This window comes from Chanodichthys erythropterus, chromosome 7 (assembly GCF_024489055.1).
Source record: "Chanodichthys erythropterus isolate Z2021 chromosome 7, ASM2448905v1, whole genome shotgun sequence".
Lineage (NCBI taxonomy): Eukaryota > Metazoa > Chordata > Actinopteri > Cypriniformes > Xenocyprididae > Chanodichthys > Chanodichthys erythropterus.
This window is the reverse complement of record NC_090227.1, coordinates 38,215,005-38,230,317: the sequence shown is the minus strand read 5'-3', so window position 1 is coordinate 38,230,317 and position 15,313 is coordinate 38,215,005. Positions and strand designations below refer to the sequence as shown.

Here is a 15,313-nt window from a genome sequence, read left to right as displayed (position 1 = left end):
AATTGCAAGATATAAAGTCAGAATTGCGAGATATAAAGTCAGAATTGCGAGATATAAAGTCAGAATTGCGAGATATAAAGTCAGAATTGCGAGATATAAAGTCAGAATTGCGAGATATAAAGTCAGAATTGTGAAATATTAAGTCAGAATTGCGAGTTATAAAGTCAGAATTGCGAGTGATAAACACGTTTGAGGAAAAAAAGTCTGTTTTCTCAGAATTTGACTTCATAACTCGCAATTGCAAGTTTATATCTCGCAATTGTGAGAAAAAAAAAAGTACGAATTGTGAGTTAAAAATGATCTTTTAAATTGTTTTATTCTGTGGCAGAAACAATCTTCCATAGATCTGATATTGTTGAAAGCTTCAGAGATATTTTTTATTTGTATGCCTACAGGTCAGCGACTGAAGGGGTCCAGTTTTACACATTTGGAAATCATCTGCAATATTGTGAGATGTGATCAGAGTTACTTTCTCTTATGTGCTTTTCTGGGAGATCAACATGGATGTGCTTTAACCTTGATCCACTTCCATTAATGAAAAAACAGTCACCTGCTGTTCCATAACTAATAAGCCACTGATGCATGCATTAGAGAGAAAACACACACACTCTTCAGCACAACGCTGCGACTCCAATCACAGTCAGTTGAATGAGTCTGTCTGCAGTCGGCTCCAACAAAAAGCTGTGAAGTGCTCTTGGTGGAGACAGCGCTGTCTGTAACAGGCTACCGACAGGGCTCAGTCAATACGTGCCACAGCCACTGGAGAGAAACTAAATGAGATTTTTTCTCATGCTCCTTTTAACTCTTCCTTTTTTTTCTTTCTTCCTTCAGGAGCTTCCTCTCAGCTACTTTCCGCTCCCTCCATCTGCCGTATTGCCACTTTGACAAGCCGTCACAGTTGTCAAATAAGGAAAACATGTTGGATGTGATGTTTTTTTTGTTTGTTTTTTTGAGCTCCTTGTCAAAGGAGCCTTTATCAGACTCAGTTCTCAAATATCTAACAGGCCTGTTTATATAATGTTGTTCACTTTTTAAGATACTAGAAGTATACTGTGCAGTTCAAACATATGTATACACTCTTATAAATAAAGGTTCTTTGTAGAAGAATTGAAACCGTTTTCCATGAAGAACCTTTAACATCCATGGAACGTTTCCATTCCCCAAAAGGTTCTTTACAGTGGAAAACAGTTCTTTAGATTATTAAAGAAGCCCTTTTTCAGTGTCTTGATTTTGTGGTGTACTAGAATAGGTTTTCATGCTTGAAAGATCAAAAAAACAAAAACATTATTTTTCACATATTTTACATTGTTGCAGCACCTCTCTTCCCAGTCTGTCAGTAACACTCTGGGGTGTGTTTCCTGAAAGCATCATTAGCCGTCGCAAGTTCCGTCGTTATCAGCATAGTTCAGCATAGTTTCCCAAATCCGTAGTTCCAACAAACAAAGTTGTATGGTTTGAACGACAGCTTTCGACCTGTGGTTAGAAGCATAGTTTCTTGATTGCATGATGTGGACTTAATAAATCCTTATCTTGAGCAAAATAAGCAAGCTGACATTTAGTGCAATACATATATATGTTTATATATTGAATATATACAAATGTCATTTACATCTTTTAGTTTGTCAAGAGATTAAAAACACCATTGCGCATGTGTGTACGTGCTCTAGTATTTAAGAACGAGCCTATGACTGAATCTGTAAATAAAGCAAAATATCTGAAAAATAAAAAGATAATTAGTCCTTAGATGCCATGTCCGTAATTTATAGCAAAAAGTCTAGCATTAATACAATCTCAAACTGATTGATTTAAAAAAGTTATTACTTCCTGCGTGACATCATTGACCATTGTGGTTGAATGATAAATTTGCAACAATACGGTTTCGGGAAACTAGCTTGTGACTAGTTGTTTTCTTCAATGATGCATGGTAGTTTAGCAGCGAGTTAAAGGGATAGTTCACCCAAAAATGAAAATTTTCCCATGATTTACTCACCCTCAAGCCATCCTAGCAGTATATGACTATCTTCTTTCAGACAAACACAATCACATTTACATCGACAAACACTTCTAAGCTTTATAATGGTAGTGAATGGGGGGCGTGATTTTGAAGCCGGAAAAAATGCATCCATCCATCATAAAAATAATCCATACGTCTCCATGGGGTTAATAAAGGCCTTCTGAAGTGAAGCGATGGGTGTTTGTAAGGAAAACATCCATATTTAAAACTTCATTAACTACAATAACTACACTCTAAAAAATGCTGGGTTAAAAACAACCCAAGTTGGGTTGAAAATGGACAAACCCAGCAATTGGGTTGTTTTAACCCAGTGGTTGGGTTAAATGTTTGCCCAACGTGCTGGGTAGTTTTATTTAACTCAACTATTGTATAAAAATTACTGTATTGCTTGCTTAAAATGAACCCAAAATATGCTGGAAATTAATAAATGAGCATTTATTAATAAGGTAATGAATAATAAACAATAAACATGTATTAAATTGCTTATTAATAAATGTACACTTTTTGATTATCATTGTTGCCTCTAGTAATTATGTGTCTGATTTTTAATTTCTCACCTATTTTGGATTCATTTTAAGCCAGACATATAGTCATTTTTAATCAGTAGTTGGGTTAAATAAAACTACCCAGCAGGTTGGGCAAACATTTAACCCAACCACTGGGTTAAAACAACCCAATTGCTGGGTTTGTCCATTTTCAACCCAACGTGGGTTGTTTTTAACCAAACATTTTTTAGAGTGTAGCTTCCTGCAAACGGCCGTACGCATTGATTTGCGATGGAAGAGTAACCTCTGACTTTACGCGAACAAAACAAAACACCAGTCACAAATTAGAAGTCTAAAACGAGAAATTTTAAAGAGAAATGTCGTAAAATTTCGATATAAGAGAGGAGGAGCTTGAGTTTGTTGCCCAGCCCTATTTGTTTAAACCACGAGAGGCGTTTAAGCTAACGCTACTCCTACATCCTTCATCATACATCGCGTCAGGGGTTACTCATTTGGTTTATAAAGTTTTAAATATGGATATTTTTCTTACAAAAACGAATTGCTTCGCTTCAGCCTAATCGCTTTTTATTAACCCCCTTGGATTATTTTTATGATGGATGGATGCATTTTATGGGATTCAAAATCCCATTCACTACCATTATAAAGTTTATAAGAGCCAGGATATTTTTAAATATATCTCAGATTGTGTGAGTCTAAAGGAAGATAGATATACACCATGACTTGAGGGTGAGTAAACCATGGGATATTTTTGGGTGAACTATCCCTTTAAGTCATTGTATGGGAAACACACCCCTGTTGAGTTCCTGTCTCTATGAAGCCCCTCCTTCCAAAAATTGCAATGTGCTCTGATTGGCTGGCTGAACCAGTGTGTTGTGATTGGTCAATATTGGTCAATGTTAACATAACAATGAGTTTCAACACACTACTAACGCAACTCAACAAGGCCTCGCCCCTTGGGCTAAAATGATTTAAATGGGGAATATTGTGACATGTTTGTTCCCGGAAGAAAACTCAAGACTACAATGGACGTGTTTGAGGGAGTTCAGAAACAATGCGCACTAATGTAGAGAATAACTCCCTTTGGAGTGACTTTGCACTTTGTAACTTAGCAGAACTTTTTCATGCTCAAACAGCAACATTACACACTAAAAAAGTTGAAATTGTACAAAGCATAACAGGTCCTCTTTAAAATGTTTTTCACACTAAAAAAAAAAGTTTCTTTTAAGAACTGTTGATTCTTCTATGGAATTGTTGTGAAAATCCCCTTTTGGAACCTTTATTTTGAAGAGGTTTGATTTTAGCACTTCTGCTAAATGCAGCTGCTTTTTAGGGAAGCATTGTCGGTGTGTAGGTGTGTGTGTATGCATATGTGTGTGTGCGTTGTACCTATTCAGTGCCATGGGAGGAGATGTTGTCACAGTGGCTTTGCTGTCATCCTTTTAAGTGCTGGCAAGAAGCCTGTGAGGTCTACCTTTGGGCCAAGGCTAAATTTAAGTTTGCCGCTTACAGTTCTAATCAGTAGCATCAAAACAACCATTAACTGCGGATCAGTCTGCCTCTCACGACTGCCAGCTCCCAGCGGACGCCACTCATAACAGGGCCAAAGAGAGAGAATCACACAGGAACATGTCCCTTTAGCCCTTGTGTCTGCACTGCTACAAGCCAAAGCTAACGATCACTCCTGAGCCCTCTCACACGCTGCACTCCACACAAACATATGTGTGCTTGTGTAGTTAACATACAAACAGATCAAAGCTCAAGACCACAATCATGATACGAGAACAACATGACCCCAGCTCGCGGTCCCCCAGGACCTCTGAGTAATCTCTGGTCATTTTGTGCTTACGAGTAAATCTGTAATAAGTAAACTCATGCCTAAAATACCCTCTAAATCACAGGCAGGGATCTGCATCTCAGTAAATGCAGTTGCATATCATCTGAAGGCATCACAAATCTGACGATGGATACGCAAATGTCATATTGCAATGAACTAAAGACACAGCACATGGTTACCCGTGCAATTGATTTGAAATCTGTAATTCTGGAATGTCTTCTCAAAAACACATGACTGTTCACTGCTTGTCTACATGCATGGATTTACTTTGTGAACGTGAATACAAAGCAAACATATGGAAAATTAAACAGCTATTTATAACAGAACTAGCCTATTTAATTTACAACATTTCTAAAGCATTCAAAAATTATATATATGTATATATATATATATATGGGCCATTCTACTGAATCGGTTCAAAGTCAGAGTTGGAAATGGCTTGACATTTTTTTTTTTTTTTTTTTTACAAATTTTGTAATATTCAAGGTACACATTTCTGGTAATTATGCAGTTAATTCTCAGAAAGTTTTGGAATATTTTTCCTCTCCCCAAATTTGTCACTACCAAAACACAATAATAAATAATTTAAAGGTACAATATGTAACATTTTTGCATTAAAATATCCAAAAACCACTAGGCTAGTGTTTTTTTTTGTCCAGCTGATTACTAACAATATCTCTAATGTTTTCAACTACTTGTAAACCATTCTAAACAGTGACACGGGGCAGTGCAGTCGCCTGTCAATGACGTCAGTTACCTTTGTTACCGCCTTTACTGACGCAGAAACCACATGACAACAGTGCCGTGGACAAATGCGGAAGTAGTGTCTAGCGTCCAGCAAACCACTAGCTCGCTTCAAGCAGTTCCTTATTTACTTCTTGTACGTTTTATGGTGGATTGTGTAACTTATTTATGGAACATAATTACTGTTTACCATCTGCCGCTGGTTCTGTCGACAAGGACAGCTCCCGTAAACTCATGACCGGAAAAGCGGAAGCGGCGCCGGCGACTGTGTCATAATAAAAGTCCCGCTGCTCGTGAGGCGTGTGTTGATCAATCGCTCCAGCTCCTCGTTCAGCTCCCGCAACACTCTGTCCTACTCTGCTTCATACTACAGTAACGTTTATAATCGCATCCACGAACATGAGTTATTCCAGACTCCAATCCCTATTCTTTTGCACCGTCCGTTGAGATGGAGACCACATGTCCCAAGTTTACGCTCTAAAACTTGGCGTCATCAAACTACGCCTTTGTTTTGAATAGGCTTCTAGCGACCTCTAGCGGAAAAAAAAAATCACAAATTGTACCTTTAATACAAAGGATTACATTGACCGATTAATATTTTTCTTTACATCTACTTGTCCTTGTATATATATTTTTGCTATTTTAAAAAAAAAAAGTTTTCACAGTAACAATTTTAACAATATTTCAAGTGTAATTTATGAGATTTGTTGTATTTCGAATCCAGTCTTTCTTTGTGAAAGGCATATCATACTGATTTCAAAGTTAAAGATTCATTAGTTTGAATATACATTGAACCAAACACTATAATAACATCTTAGTTGATAATTTAATATACTTTATTTTTGATTTTATGTTTCGGCCGTGACTGCACATTTTTGGTAGTTACAGTAATGTGTTGGTAGCCAGTAGCCACCACATCACATAACAGAATTTTAACTCGCATACTAAAACACTAATAATTTGCATAATAAAACATACTAAAATTCTAATGATTTGGATAACTGTAATATAAAATTTTGTTTATTTCCCCCAAATAAATGATTGTGTGTTCCCTTTTGTCACTACCAAAACATAGATGTCACTACCAAAGATTTAGATACTTTTGAACGTAGCTCAAAGATGCTAATCAGCACATGGTTAGCTAGCACAGTTCTGAACAGTTGTACACACAAAAACTAAAGTTTATGGAATAACACGGAAAAAAAGTTTGCTTAATTGCAGAAAAAAAAAAGGTGTTTGGTAGTGACGTTCCTTAAAGTTACACAAAGATTTTCAGACTTTTGAACACATTTAACTCAAAATGATGGTACATGAAAATGCGGGACACATTTTTTTTTTTCACATAAAGTTTCATGATTTAAAAGTTAAATCTAAAATAAATATTTTTTTAATTTCAGTTAAAAAAAAAGTTTTCTATTTGAATATATTTTAAAATATATTCAAATAGAAAATTTATTTTTAAATTGTAATAATATTTCACTAATATTACAGTTTTACTGTATGTGTGATATATATATATATATATATATATATATATATATATATATATATATATATATATATATATATATATATAATATAGCCAACATCTGATGTATGTCACAAACCCCTGAGAATGTGCTGATTCAGACAGCACTGTTTTTACCTTTTTACTTTTGAAAAGATAGACACCAGCCACGTAAGTAAAACTAAACTTACATTTTAATGAGTTTTCACCCTCATGATGTAAATTAGTGAGTGAAGCGAGTGGTTAATCAAAATTATTGCCTATAGTTAAAGAAGTAAGAGGGGTTCCTGAAAACGTCCTCAATTGTGTTTTGGGAAAGCCATCTGCTGCTGTTCATGGTTCATTAAACAAGCTACTGGGGACAGGCCGTTTGCCCTGACAGCAACAGGTATAAAAGGACTCGGTCCCACCCTGTGAGGATAGAAGACACTTGACTTTTTCAAACTGATGTCACAAGAGACCCGTTGAGCAGTGCTCTCCACCCTCCCATACTTCCTTTTTGAATGTCTAACTTAGAATGTGAAAACCTAAATTCACCTTTAAAAAACCTGCTTGTATTTTAGCCCCAAAACCCAATCAGTGTATACATTATTGGGCAAATAACACAGGTATATTTTCTCTTACCTTCCCAGGAGTCCATAGATGTATTGTGAATCTGCAAGCAGTAAAGCAATCTCCCCTTGCTTCATTGACATGGCGCCCTCCTCCAGCGCCTATACATGCAAAACAGGCACATTTTAAACTTCAGATAACACATATTCTATAGATTTTATTGTACGTATATAGATTTAGTCATAGCAAGATAACTTAAGCAAACAATGCTTAATCGCAGTCTTTAAGGCTTTACAGTTTGAACTGTTGGCAAACAAAATTGACCTTACTAACTTTCCATTGAAAAGTGAATCAGCAAGGAGGTGGCTTTTTCCCAGCCTTGGGTAAACACATACAGAACTCAACATGTGAAAACACAGGTTAATCCCTATGGAAAACTCTACAGGCAGCAGGTGCGAGGTGATAGACAAGATGCTGGCAGGTGTTCCAGAGTTTGTGTGTGTGCGTGTGTGTGCTTTCCTTTGCCTGTCTATGTGTCTCACCTGGTTGACATCTCCCTCTCCGATAACGAAGACCAGCTTGCAGTCTTTCTCCACCATAGTCCTATCCTCTAGCACACCCTGCATTTTCAGTGTGACCTCTTGACCCCAAGCCGGGGTCAGGGCATTCTCGGGACTGGCCTGTAACACCTTCTTCCTTACCAGGCGGTCATCTACAGGCGGTTGGGGTAGTGGAGGGAAAACGGGGGAGGGGAAAGAGATCAACAAGACCCTAAAGCAATGTGTCAAACTGTGTGTGGATGTTTTTAGTGTGTTGTTAGTAAAGCTGCTGACCAAGGAGGTCTTTCTGGTTAAGCCTGTTAAAAGGATAATTCTCCCAAAAGTGAAAATTCTGACATTGATTACTTATGTCATTCCAAACCTGTACGAATTTCTTTCTGCTGTGGAACAAAAATGAAGATATTCTGAAGAATGTATCAACTGTTTTTGTCCATATAATGACTGTCAATGGGTTCCAAAACAGCACTGAACTTTGTTGACTTGTATTGTTTAAACAAAAAACACCGAGACAGTTTTCTTAAAGGGTTAGTTCACCCAAAAATGAAAATTCTGTCATTAATTACTCACCCTCATGTTGTTCCAAACCTGTAAGACCGTTCATCTTCAGTACACAAATTAAGATATTTTTCATAAAATCTGATTGCTCAGTGAGGCCTGCATTGCCAGCAAGACAATTAACACTTTCAATGCCCAGAAAGCTACTAAAGACATATTTAAAACAGGTCATGTGACTACAGTGGTTCAACCTTAATGTTATGAAGCGACAAGAATACTTTTTGTGTGCAAAAAACAAACAAAAAACAATATAATGACTTTATTTCAACAATATCTAGTGATGGGCGATTTCTGAACACTGCTTCATGAAGCTTTACGAATCTTTTGTTTTAAATCAGTGGTTTGGAGCATGTATCAAACCACACCCCCACTGGTAAACCATTGAAATTTCTATATACCTCTGACGTAACGAAGCCTCGTTTACTGAAATCATGTGACTTTGGCAGTTTGATAAACACTGATTCCAAACAACATTCCATCCAAAACACAAACTAACAAAAGATTCGTAAAGCTTCGAAGCATCATGAAGCAGTGTTTTGAAATCATCCATCACTAGATATTGTTGAATAAAGTTGTTATTTAGTTTTTTTGCTGCATAAAAAGTATTCTCGTCGCTTCATAACATTAAGGTTGAACCACTGTAGTCACATGAACTGTTTTAAATACGTCTAATTTAAATACTTCTGATTGTCTTGCTGGCAATGCAGGCTTAATTTGAGGCTTAAAAATATCTTAATTTGTGTTCTGAAGATGAATGAAGGTCTTATGGGTGTGGAACAACATGAGGGTGAGTAATTAATTACAAGATTTTCATTTTTTGGGTGAACTAACCTTTTAAAAATAATGGTTCTTTATTGGCATCTATGGTTTATTGAAGAACCTTTAACATCCATGAAACTTTCCATTGAACAAAATGTTCTTTATAGTGGAACAATGCTCTTCAGATCATTAAAATGTTCTTCACAGTAAAGGTGTGGTCACATTAGTGAAATTTTGATGAAATTTAGTGGACAAAATAGGTCTATTGTTTATTGTCAACAGTGTCTTGCTATATGAAGCATGTACTGCTCCCATAGGAGTCACTTACTCTCAAACCAAACAGCTTTCTGTTGGTCAACAAGACCAACTAAAATGCTTGACCAATTTAAACCTATGGCAAAATCTGCATAGGGAAATATTTCACCCTCTCACGAAATTCCTGATGCCTGGATTTCACTCATGCAAATTTGCCAAACAATGTTAAATGTGACCACACATTAAGACAAAAAAAAGAAGTTTTTTTAAGAACTTTTCACTGAAAGGTTCTTTCAGGAACTCAAAATGCTTCTTATAATCTATGGTATCACTGTGAAAACGGCCTTTTAGACGTTAGGTGTTGAGAAGAGTATTTTCAATGATTTCCTGATAACAAATTGGATGGCTTTGAGTGTATTATTTGTTTCAGACTAAACTAATATGTCAACATGGACATACCTGTAACATCCTTCCAGTCGTCTGCCAGAAACAGCTCCTCAAAGCTGGTGCTGCTCCACTCTTCATTGTCAAAGTCTGGAAAAAGAGTGTCATCTGCGCTGTCCCTTTCTTCCACTGCTTCAATTTCCTTAAACCGAACGGTTTTCCCAAAACTGGGAGTCTTTGTCAGTTTTCTGCTGTCCTCTGGGTCTGATTCATTGGTCACAGGTGGGCTGATGTGAGTATTTGAGAGAATGGACTCATTGGTTGGGTCGCTGCTGGAGGCATTAGCATCTGTGGGCATGTTGCTTAAGTTTTCAGCACACTTCATCTCTTCTGCCTCTTCATTCTCCATTTTGTCTTTCTTCTCACTTCCTTCTTCATCATCTTTGTCTTCCACTGATTTCTTCTCATCCTCCTTACCTGTAATATTCATTCTCTCCAGCTCCGTGATTGGTTCTTGGAGCACCTGCCAGGGCTGGTTACCTTCTTCACTCTTTACCTCCTCTTTCTCCCTAACAAACATTTCAGACTCCAATGTTGTCTCCTCTGGTTCTCCGGCTTCTGGTTCCATGTCCCCACACGGTGCTAAGGATACCATTTATCTCTTCCTAAAAGTGCTGAACGTCTTTCCAGCACACAACACACGCCAGGTTTGTAGAAATTGATATCGCTGCTGCTTAACTGCCAAGCTGATGAGCACCTGCATCCATTAGTGACGGCGTGTAGTATTTTCTAAAGCGCCTCGTCCACATGGGTCCTAATAGAATTATCATGGAAATGCATCACTGCATGACATAAATCCCATCTGTGGCCAGTCCATTTCCTGCAGATCTCGTAAAATGGTCCTTGTTGTTATGTTTTGCAGTGAATGTGTTGATTCTGTATCGAAGGATGCAAGAAATGATCAATGCATGAGAATTGTGTTCAAATGTAAAGCCCTACTGGTCAGTAGAGTTGTGTGCAGTGATAATCTGTTGGATTAGAAGAGCAAAATCTAATCTGCCCCAACGTCTGTAAGCTTCTTAATGACTTCATCACGTCGTCCCATAATACTGTTTCCATGAATGCGTACACCAATAAGAGGACTTCAGGGACTGTTTACTATTCTGGTTGTGTTTACTTTGACTATAATGCAGAAATATAAATATATTAAGTACAGAGAAAAATTATTCCAATATGTGACCAGTCACGGAAAGTAGGGACACAAGTCGGTTCTGGGGCATTTTGAGTTATTCACAGATTCTGAAAGTGTAGTCTCCAAGCTTTCCAAAGATGTGTGACACATGGAAATCTGATAATGTTTGGAGAAGTTGTGGCCATTTGAAGGTAGGCATTCAAGAAAGCTCTATAGGGAGAAAAACGCCTCTAAAGTTGCAGTTCTCACCTGTTCTCACTTGCTGGGAGTGACAATAGGGCTCATTTACATCTCAATTAGATAAACCATACCCCTTTAAAGCTGCATGGACCGCATAATATTAATAATAAAGGTTAATGTGCATTATAAATGTCAGTAATTTATCTTTTTTGACTTTTATAAAAATGATTTAGAGGCTGAAATATGTGACTTTTTTTGTCAAAACTCTATTTGAACTTGTGCATTGTAGATTGTTGTAAGACACTCCTTTAAAATCTGCCCATCATTTTTAATGTTATTATTTTAATGTTTATGTAAAGAAAAAGTACATATTGATGCTAATTTTATTTGTTATTTGCTGGTTTTCCATATGAAACTTGGTGAATTTACTTTTTGAACAGGAATCTGTGATAACCGTGATCATACACTACCTTTTGAAAGTTTGGGTTTGGTAAGATTTTTTTTTAAAATGTTTTTAAAAGAAGTCTCTTATGCTCACTAGTCTGAATTTATTCTATCAAAAATATTGTCTATTTTAATACATTTTAAATTGCTGCTTAAATGACCAGTGTGTAATATTTAGGAGGATCTATTGACAGAAATACAATATAATATACATAACTATGTTTTCATTGGTATATACAGACCTTACATAATGAACCGTTATGCTTTTATTACCCTGTGAGGTTTACTTGCACAGCAACTATTAGCTGGCCTCCATTACACTCACCTTCCTAAACCTCACTCCCATCCGGGTCATGGCACCAATGTAACCCCTCTACCCAGGTCCTACTCGCCCTGCTCTATGTGGGCCTTGAACCTGGGTCTCCGGCATGGGAGTTGGACGCTCTAACAAGGAGGCTAAAGGCTACAACCCCTAGTGTCAGTCGCTAGAGCATCTCTTGAGATCAGAGGAGTGAGGTTTACTCACACAGCAACTATTAGCTGGCCTCCGTTACACTCACCTTCCTAAACCTCACTCCCATCTGGGTCACGGCACCAATGTAACCCCTCTACCCAGGTCCTACTCGCCTTTACTCACACAGCAACTACTAGCTGGCCTCCGTTACACATACACTGCGGGCAAAGACTATAGAATAACACAAGACACGTCATATATTGTTTTGAATGTGAGAAAGTGCAATGCGCAATATGGCAGAATAATGCTGCGTTCCAGGCTGGTTTTTGAGCCCATAAGTCACAACTTCAAACCACGACTCACAACTTTGTAGCGTTCTAGGCAAGTCACGCCAAACTGCTTGAGTGTAAACAAACAAGCATGGCGGACCATATGGGGCTTATGCTCATTTACAATTATTTATATCGCCAAGGTGCTTACTCCTTGCTTATTTGAGGGAAACAGAGGAGGAAAAATGGTGCATATGGCAAGAGAAGCTGTTATACCTTTTATTTTACATTTTTTTACTGTGCACTTGCATAAACACTGCATCCGTAGTGGCTGCCATTGTTGTTTCGCAGGCTATGTGACGTCAGAGCGCAGAACTGGGAGTACATCTATCTAGTATGAGTTCACAGGTGGGAAGTCATGGGTTTGACTGCCATCCCAGTGCACTTTCAAGTTTGGAAAAACACGGGTTACGGGTTTCCTGGAAGGCGGCATAAGTCCTGCCTTTAAATAAGAGCCAATCACCAATTGGTAAAGTCATCGCGTCACTGCAGCGGCCATTAGAAGCTCCGGTTCCTATAGAAACAGTTAGACGCGAGACATGAGATGCGCATTTAGGACTGCGCATGTGCATTAGCTTGATCCAGCCTGAAAAATACCGTTTTTTTGTCATGATTTGAGCATTTAGAAACAAAATTTATGAGACAGTTGTTGTCAGATTTCATTGGTGATTTCAAATATGAAATTTAATCGAAAGCTTGGCAAACAGCTTTAGAGAATTTGATGTTTCCCCATTCAAAGAGATGGAAGCTGCACTTGAATGCCCGAGAGGCATTTCAAAGATGGCCGCCGAGTGAAATGACTTGTCTTAAAGGGACTTTGCCGTGGGTCCCCTTACATGGAAGTCGCCATTTTGCGCCGACATGTTTCTACAGTAGTCCTAAATGGAAAAACTGCTCTACAGAACGCATTTTGTCACTATGTTGTTGTTGATCTTCTTTGTTGGTGTTTTTAGAAGCAGCTTGCATAGTCACTATGTTGAATATGCACGAATAAGAAGAAGTAGTAGTAGTAGTAGTCGTCTGGTTTATTAGAAGCAGAGACCATTCTTGTTAGAAGTAAAAAGAAACCTCATTGCTTGACTGGCTACTCTCTTCTGTCTCAGATGACGACATCTTTGTTCTGTGTCAGCCATCTTAGCTTCTCTATGTGCTTCGAATATGAGGGATGAGCGGTGGACTGAGCCGTTGGTTGCAATTCGCAACTGCATTGCTAGATGCCGCTAAAATTTACCTACTGCACCTTTAAGAAAAAAATCGTATAATTGTCTATGTTGAAAACATTTGTGCTGCTTAATATTTTTGTGAAAACTATACATTTTTTGTTCAGTCTTTGGTGTGTAGTAGGTTCAAAAGAACATCATTTATTTGAAAATGATTTGTTTTTTCACTTTTTATCAATTGCTGTATAAAAGTAATTTTATATATATATATATATATATATATATATATATATATATATATATATATATATATATATATATATATATATATATATATATTACTGACCCCAAACTTTTCAAGGGTAGTGTTGATATCCTTCTAATGCAATTTTAAATATATTGGCAGAACAAAATTCAAACTGATATTTGTTTAGATACTGAGCAAAGGTAAAGAGAAAACCCTTTGCCATATTCTCAAGAGGAGAACGGGCATTGACCGCAGATAGTACACACTGTGAACACATAAACAGGTTTTTCCAGGTTTCCAACATGCCAAGTTTAAAGGAGACATCAGTGAGCCATGCATAATTTCAAGACAAGACAAGCATTTTCAATGTCCTTATTCATGATTGTTTTACACTTATTAATCACGCTCAAATACATCTTTAAAACAACAATCAATCATTTGACTGGCAACAATAATATCTAGAATGCTTGTCCTTGAATTTAAACTTCAAATTATGGTAGTTTGAGTGAGATGCAATAAACATAAAATTATTGCATTGTTTAGCGGTGTGACATTAGTGCATCAAAGGTAAATATTCAGTTTAAGTACACGGATGTGACTTTATATGCAGCTTTCAGAATGTTGATCTTGGATTTGTCTCGAAACACACTAGAGATTTTTATTTGCTTTCTGCATTCTCTAGAGGCTGTTGGCACTGTTTATGGCAAGGGTAAGATTAGCCAAAGGCCACAGGACTGACTTCTTGTTTAACCTGGACCTTAAAATGGCACTTGAACAGCTGTGGTGGATTTCTGAATAGTCACTAAGCTGATGACCAAGCGACTTACTGTTTGAAAAGAATGACACTTTGAATAAAATTGATGTTTTATGTAAGAAAGACTAATGTTTGTTTATCAATTTGGTGAGCTGAAATCTTTCAAGATTGCCACATACTGTGGAAACCTTGCCAACTCTGTAAGCTTCTCTGCCAAATATAAAATCCCCAAACAATTTTTTAAAAAGTAAGTGGAAAGGAAGGGAGTTTCAGAGAAGAAACTTGTCACAACTCAAGGCTTGATGAATAAAATGACCCTGGATATACAATGTTTTGGCTGTTTTCTTTTGTAAGTTGCTTGTCCCATTTGAAGTGCAGCAGTGAATCTCATGTACTTTAATCTCTACTTAGATCCATTCCTAAGACCCTTGACACTTCATTATGGCTCTGTTTGCCTAAAAAATACTTGAACTCATCTGTATTTTTATGTACACATAACATGGGATCTCATGGAATAATATTCCAAAGCAATTCAAGAGTCAGTGGCATGTTTTATTATAAACCACAATCCAAGGTAAGATATATTGTTTGTCCAGTCGGCTTCAGATGTCCCTGTATCTCAGACAGCCATATGGCAAGTAGAGTTTCCATTAGAGACTATGAGAGAGCTCCTTAATCCAAAGGCCCAAGCACCTTGTCTGTTGGGGATTATGTCTTCCAATTAACCTAAATTCTCTATTTTCCCCCCTCACTGTCCATTTCACCTCATCTGTTTGCAAGCTTAAAAGGTGCAGATGATTGCCTGGCTAGATTAAGTGAATCATTTTTCTGTATGCACATTTTAATCTAGTTCAAAATGACAGTCTGAGCTTTTCTCATCATT

At 37.3% G+C, this 15,313-nt stretch overlaps 1 protein-coding gene across 2 annotated transcripts in view; it reads right to left on the bottom strand.

Annotated features, from left to right (window-relative positions):
* The window catches only part of fkbp16 (FKBP prolyl isomerase 16), a 71,359-nt gene that overhangs the window by 50,599 nt on the left and 5,447 nt on the right, over positions 1 to 15,313 (bottom strand). Inside the window, exons 2-4 of one of the 2 annotated variants that reach the window (XM_067390474.1) lie at positions 9,746 to 10,606; positions 7,700 to 7,869; positions 7,230 to 7,318 (exon numbers count right to left, since the gene is read on the bottom strand). In XM_067390474.1, the coding sequence (XP_067246575.1) occupies positions 7,230 to 7,318; positions 7,700 to 7,869; positions 9,746 to 10,325 (839 nt within the window). In that variant the 5' untranslated portion in view covers positions 10,326 to 10,606. The remainder of the gene's footprint in view (positions 1 to 7,229; positions 7,319 to 7,699; positions 7,870 to 9,745; positions 10,607 to 15,313) is intronic. The other variant, XM_067390475.1, reaches the window with a different exon arrangement.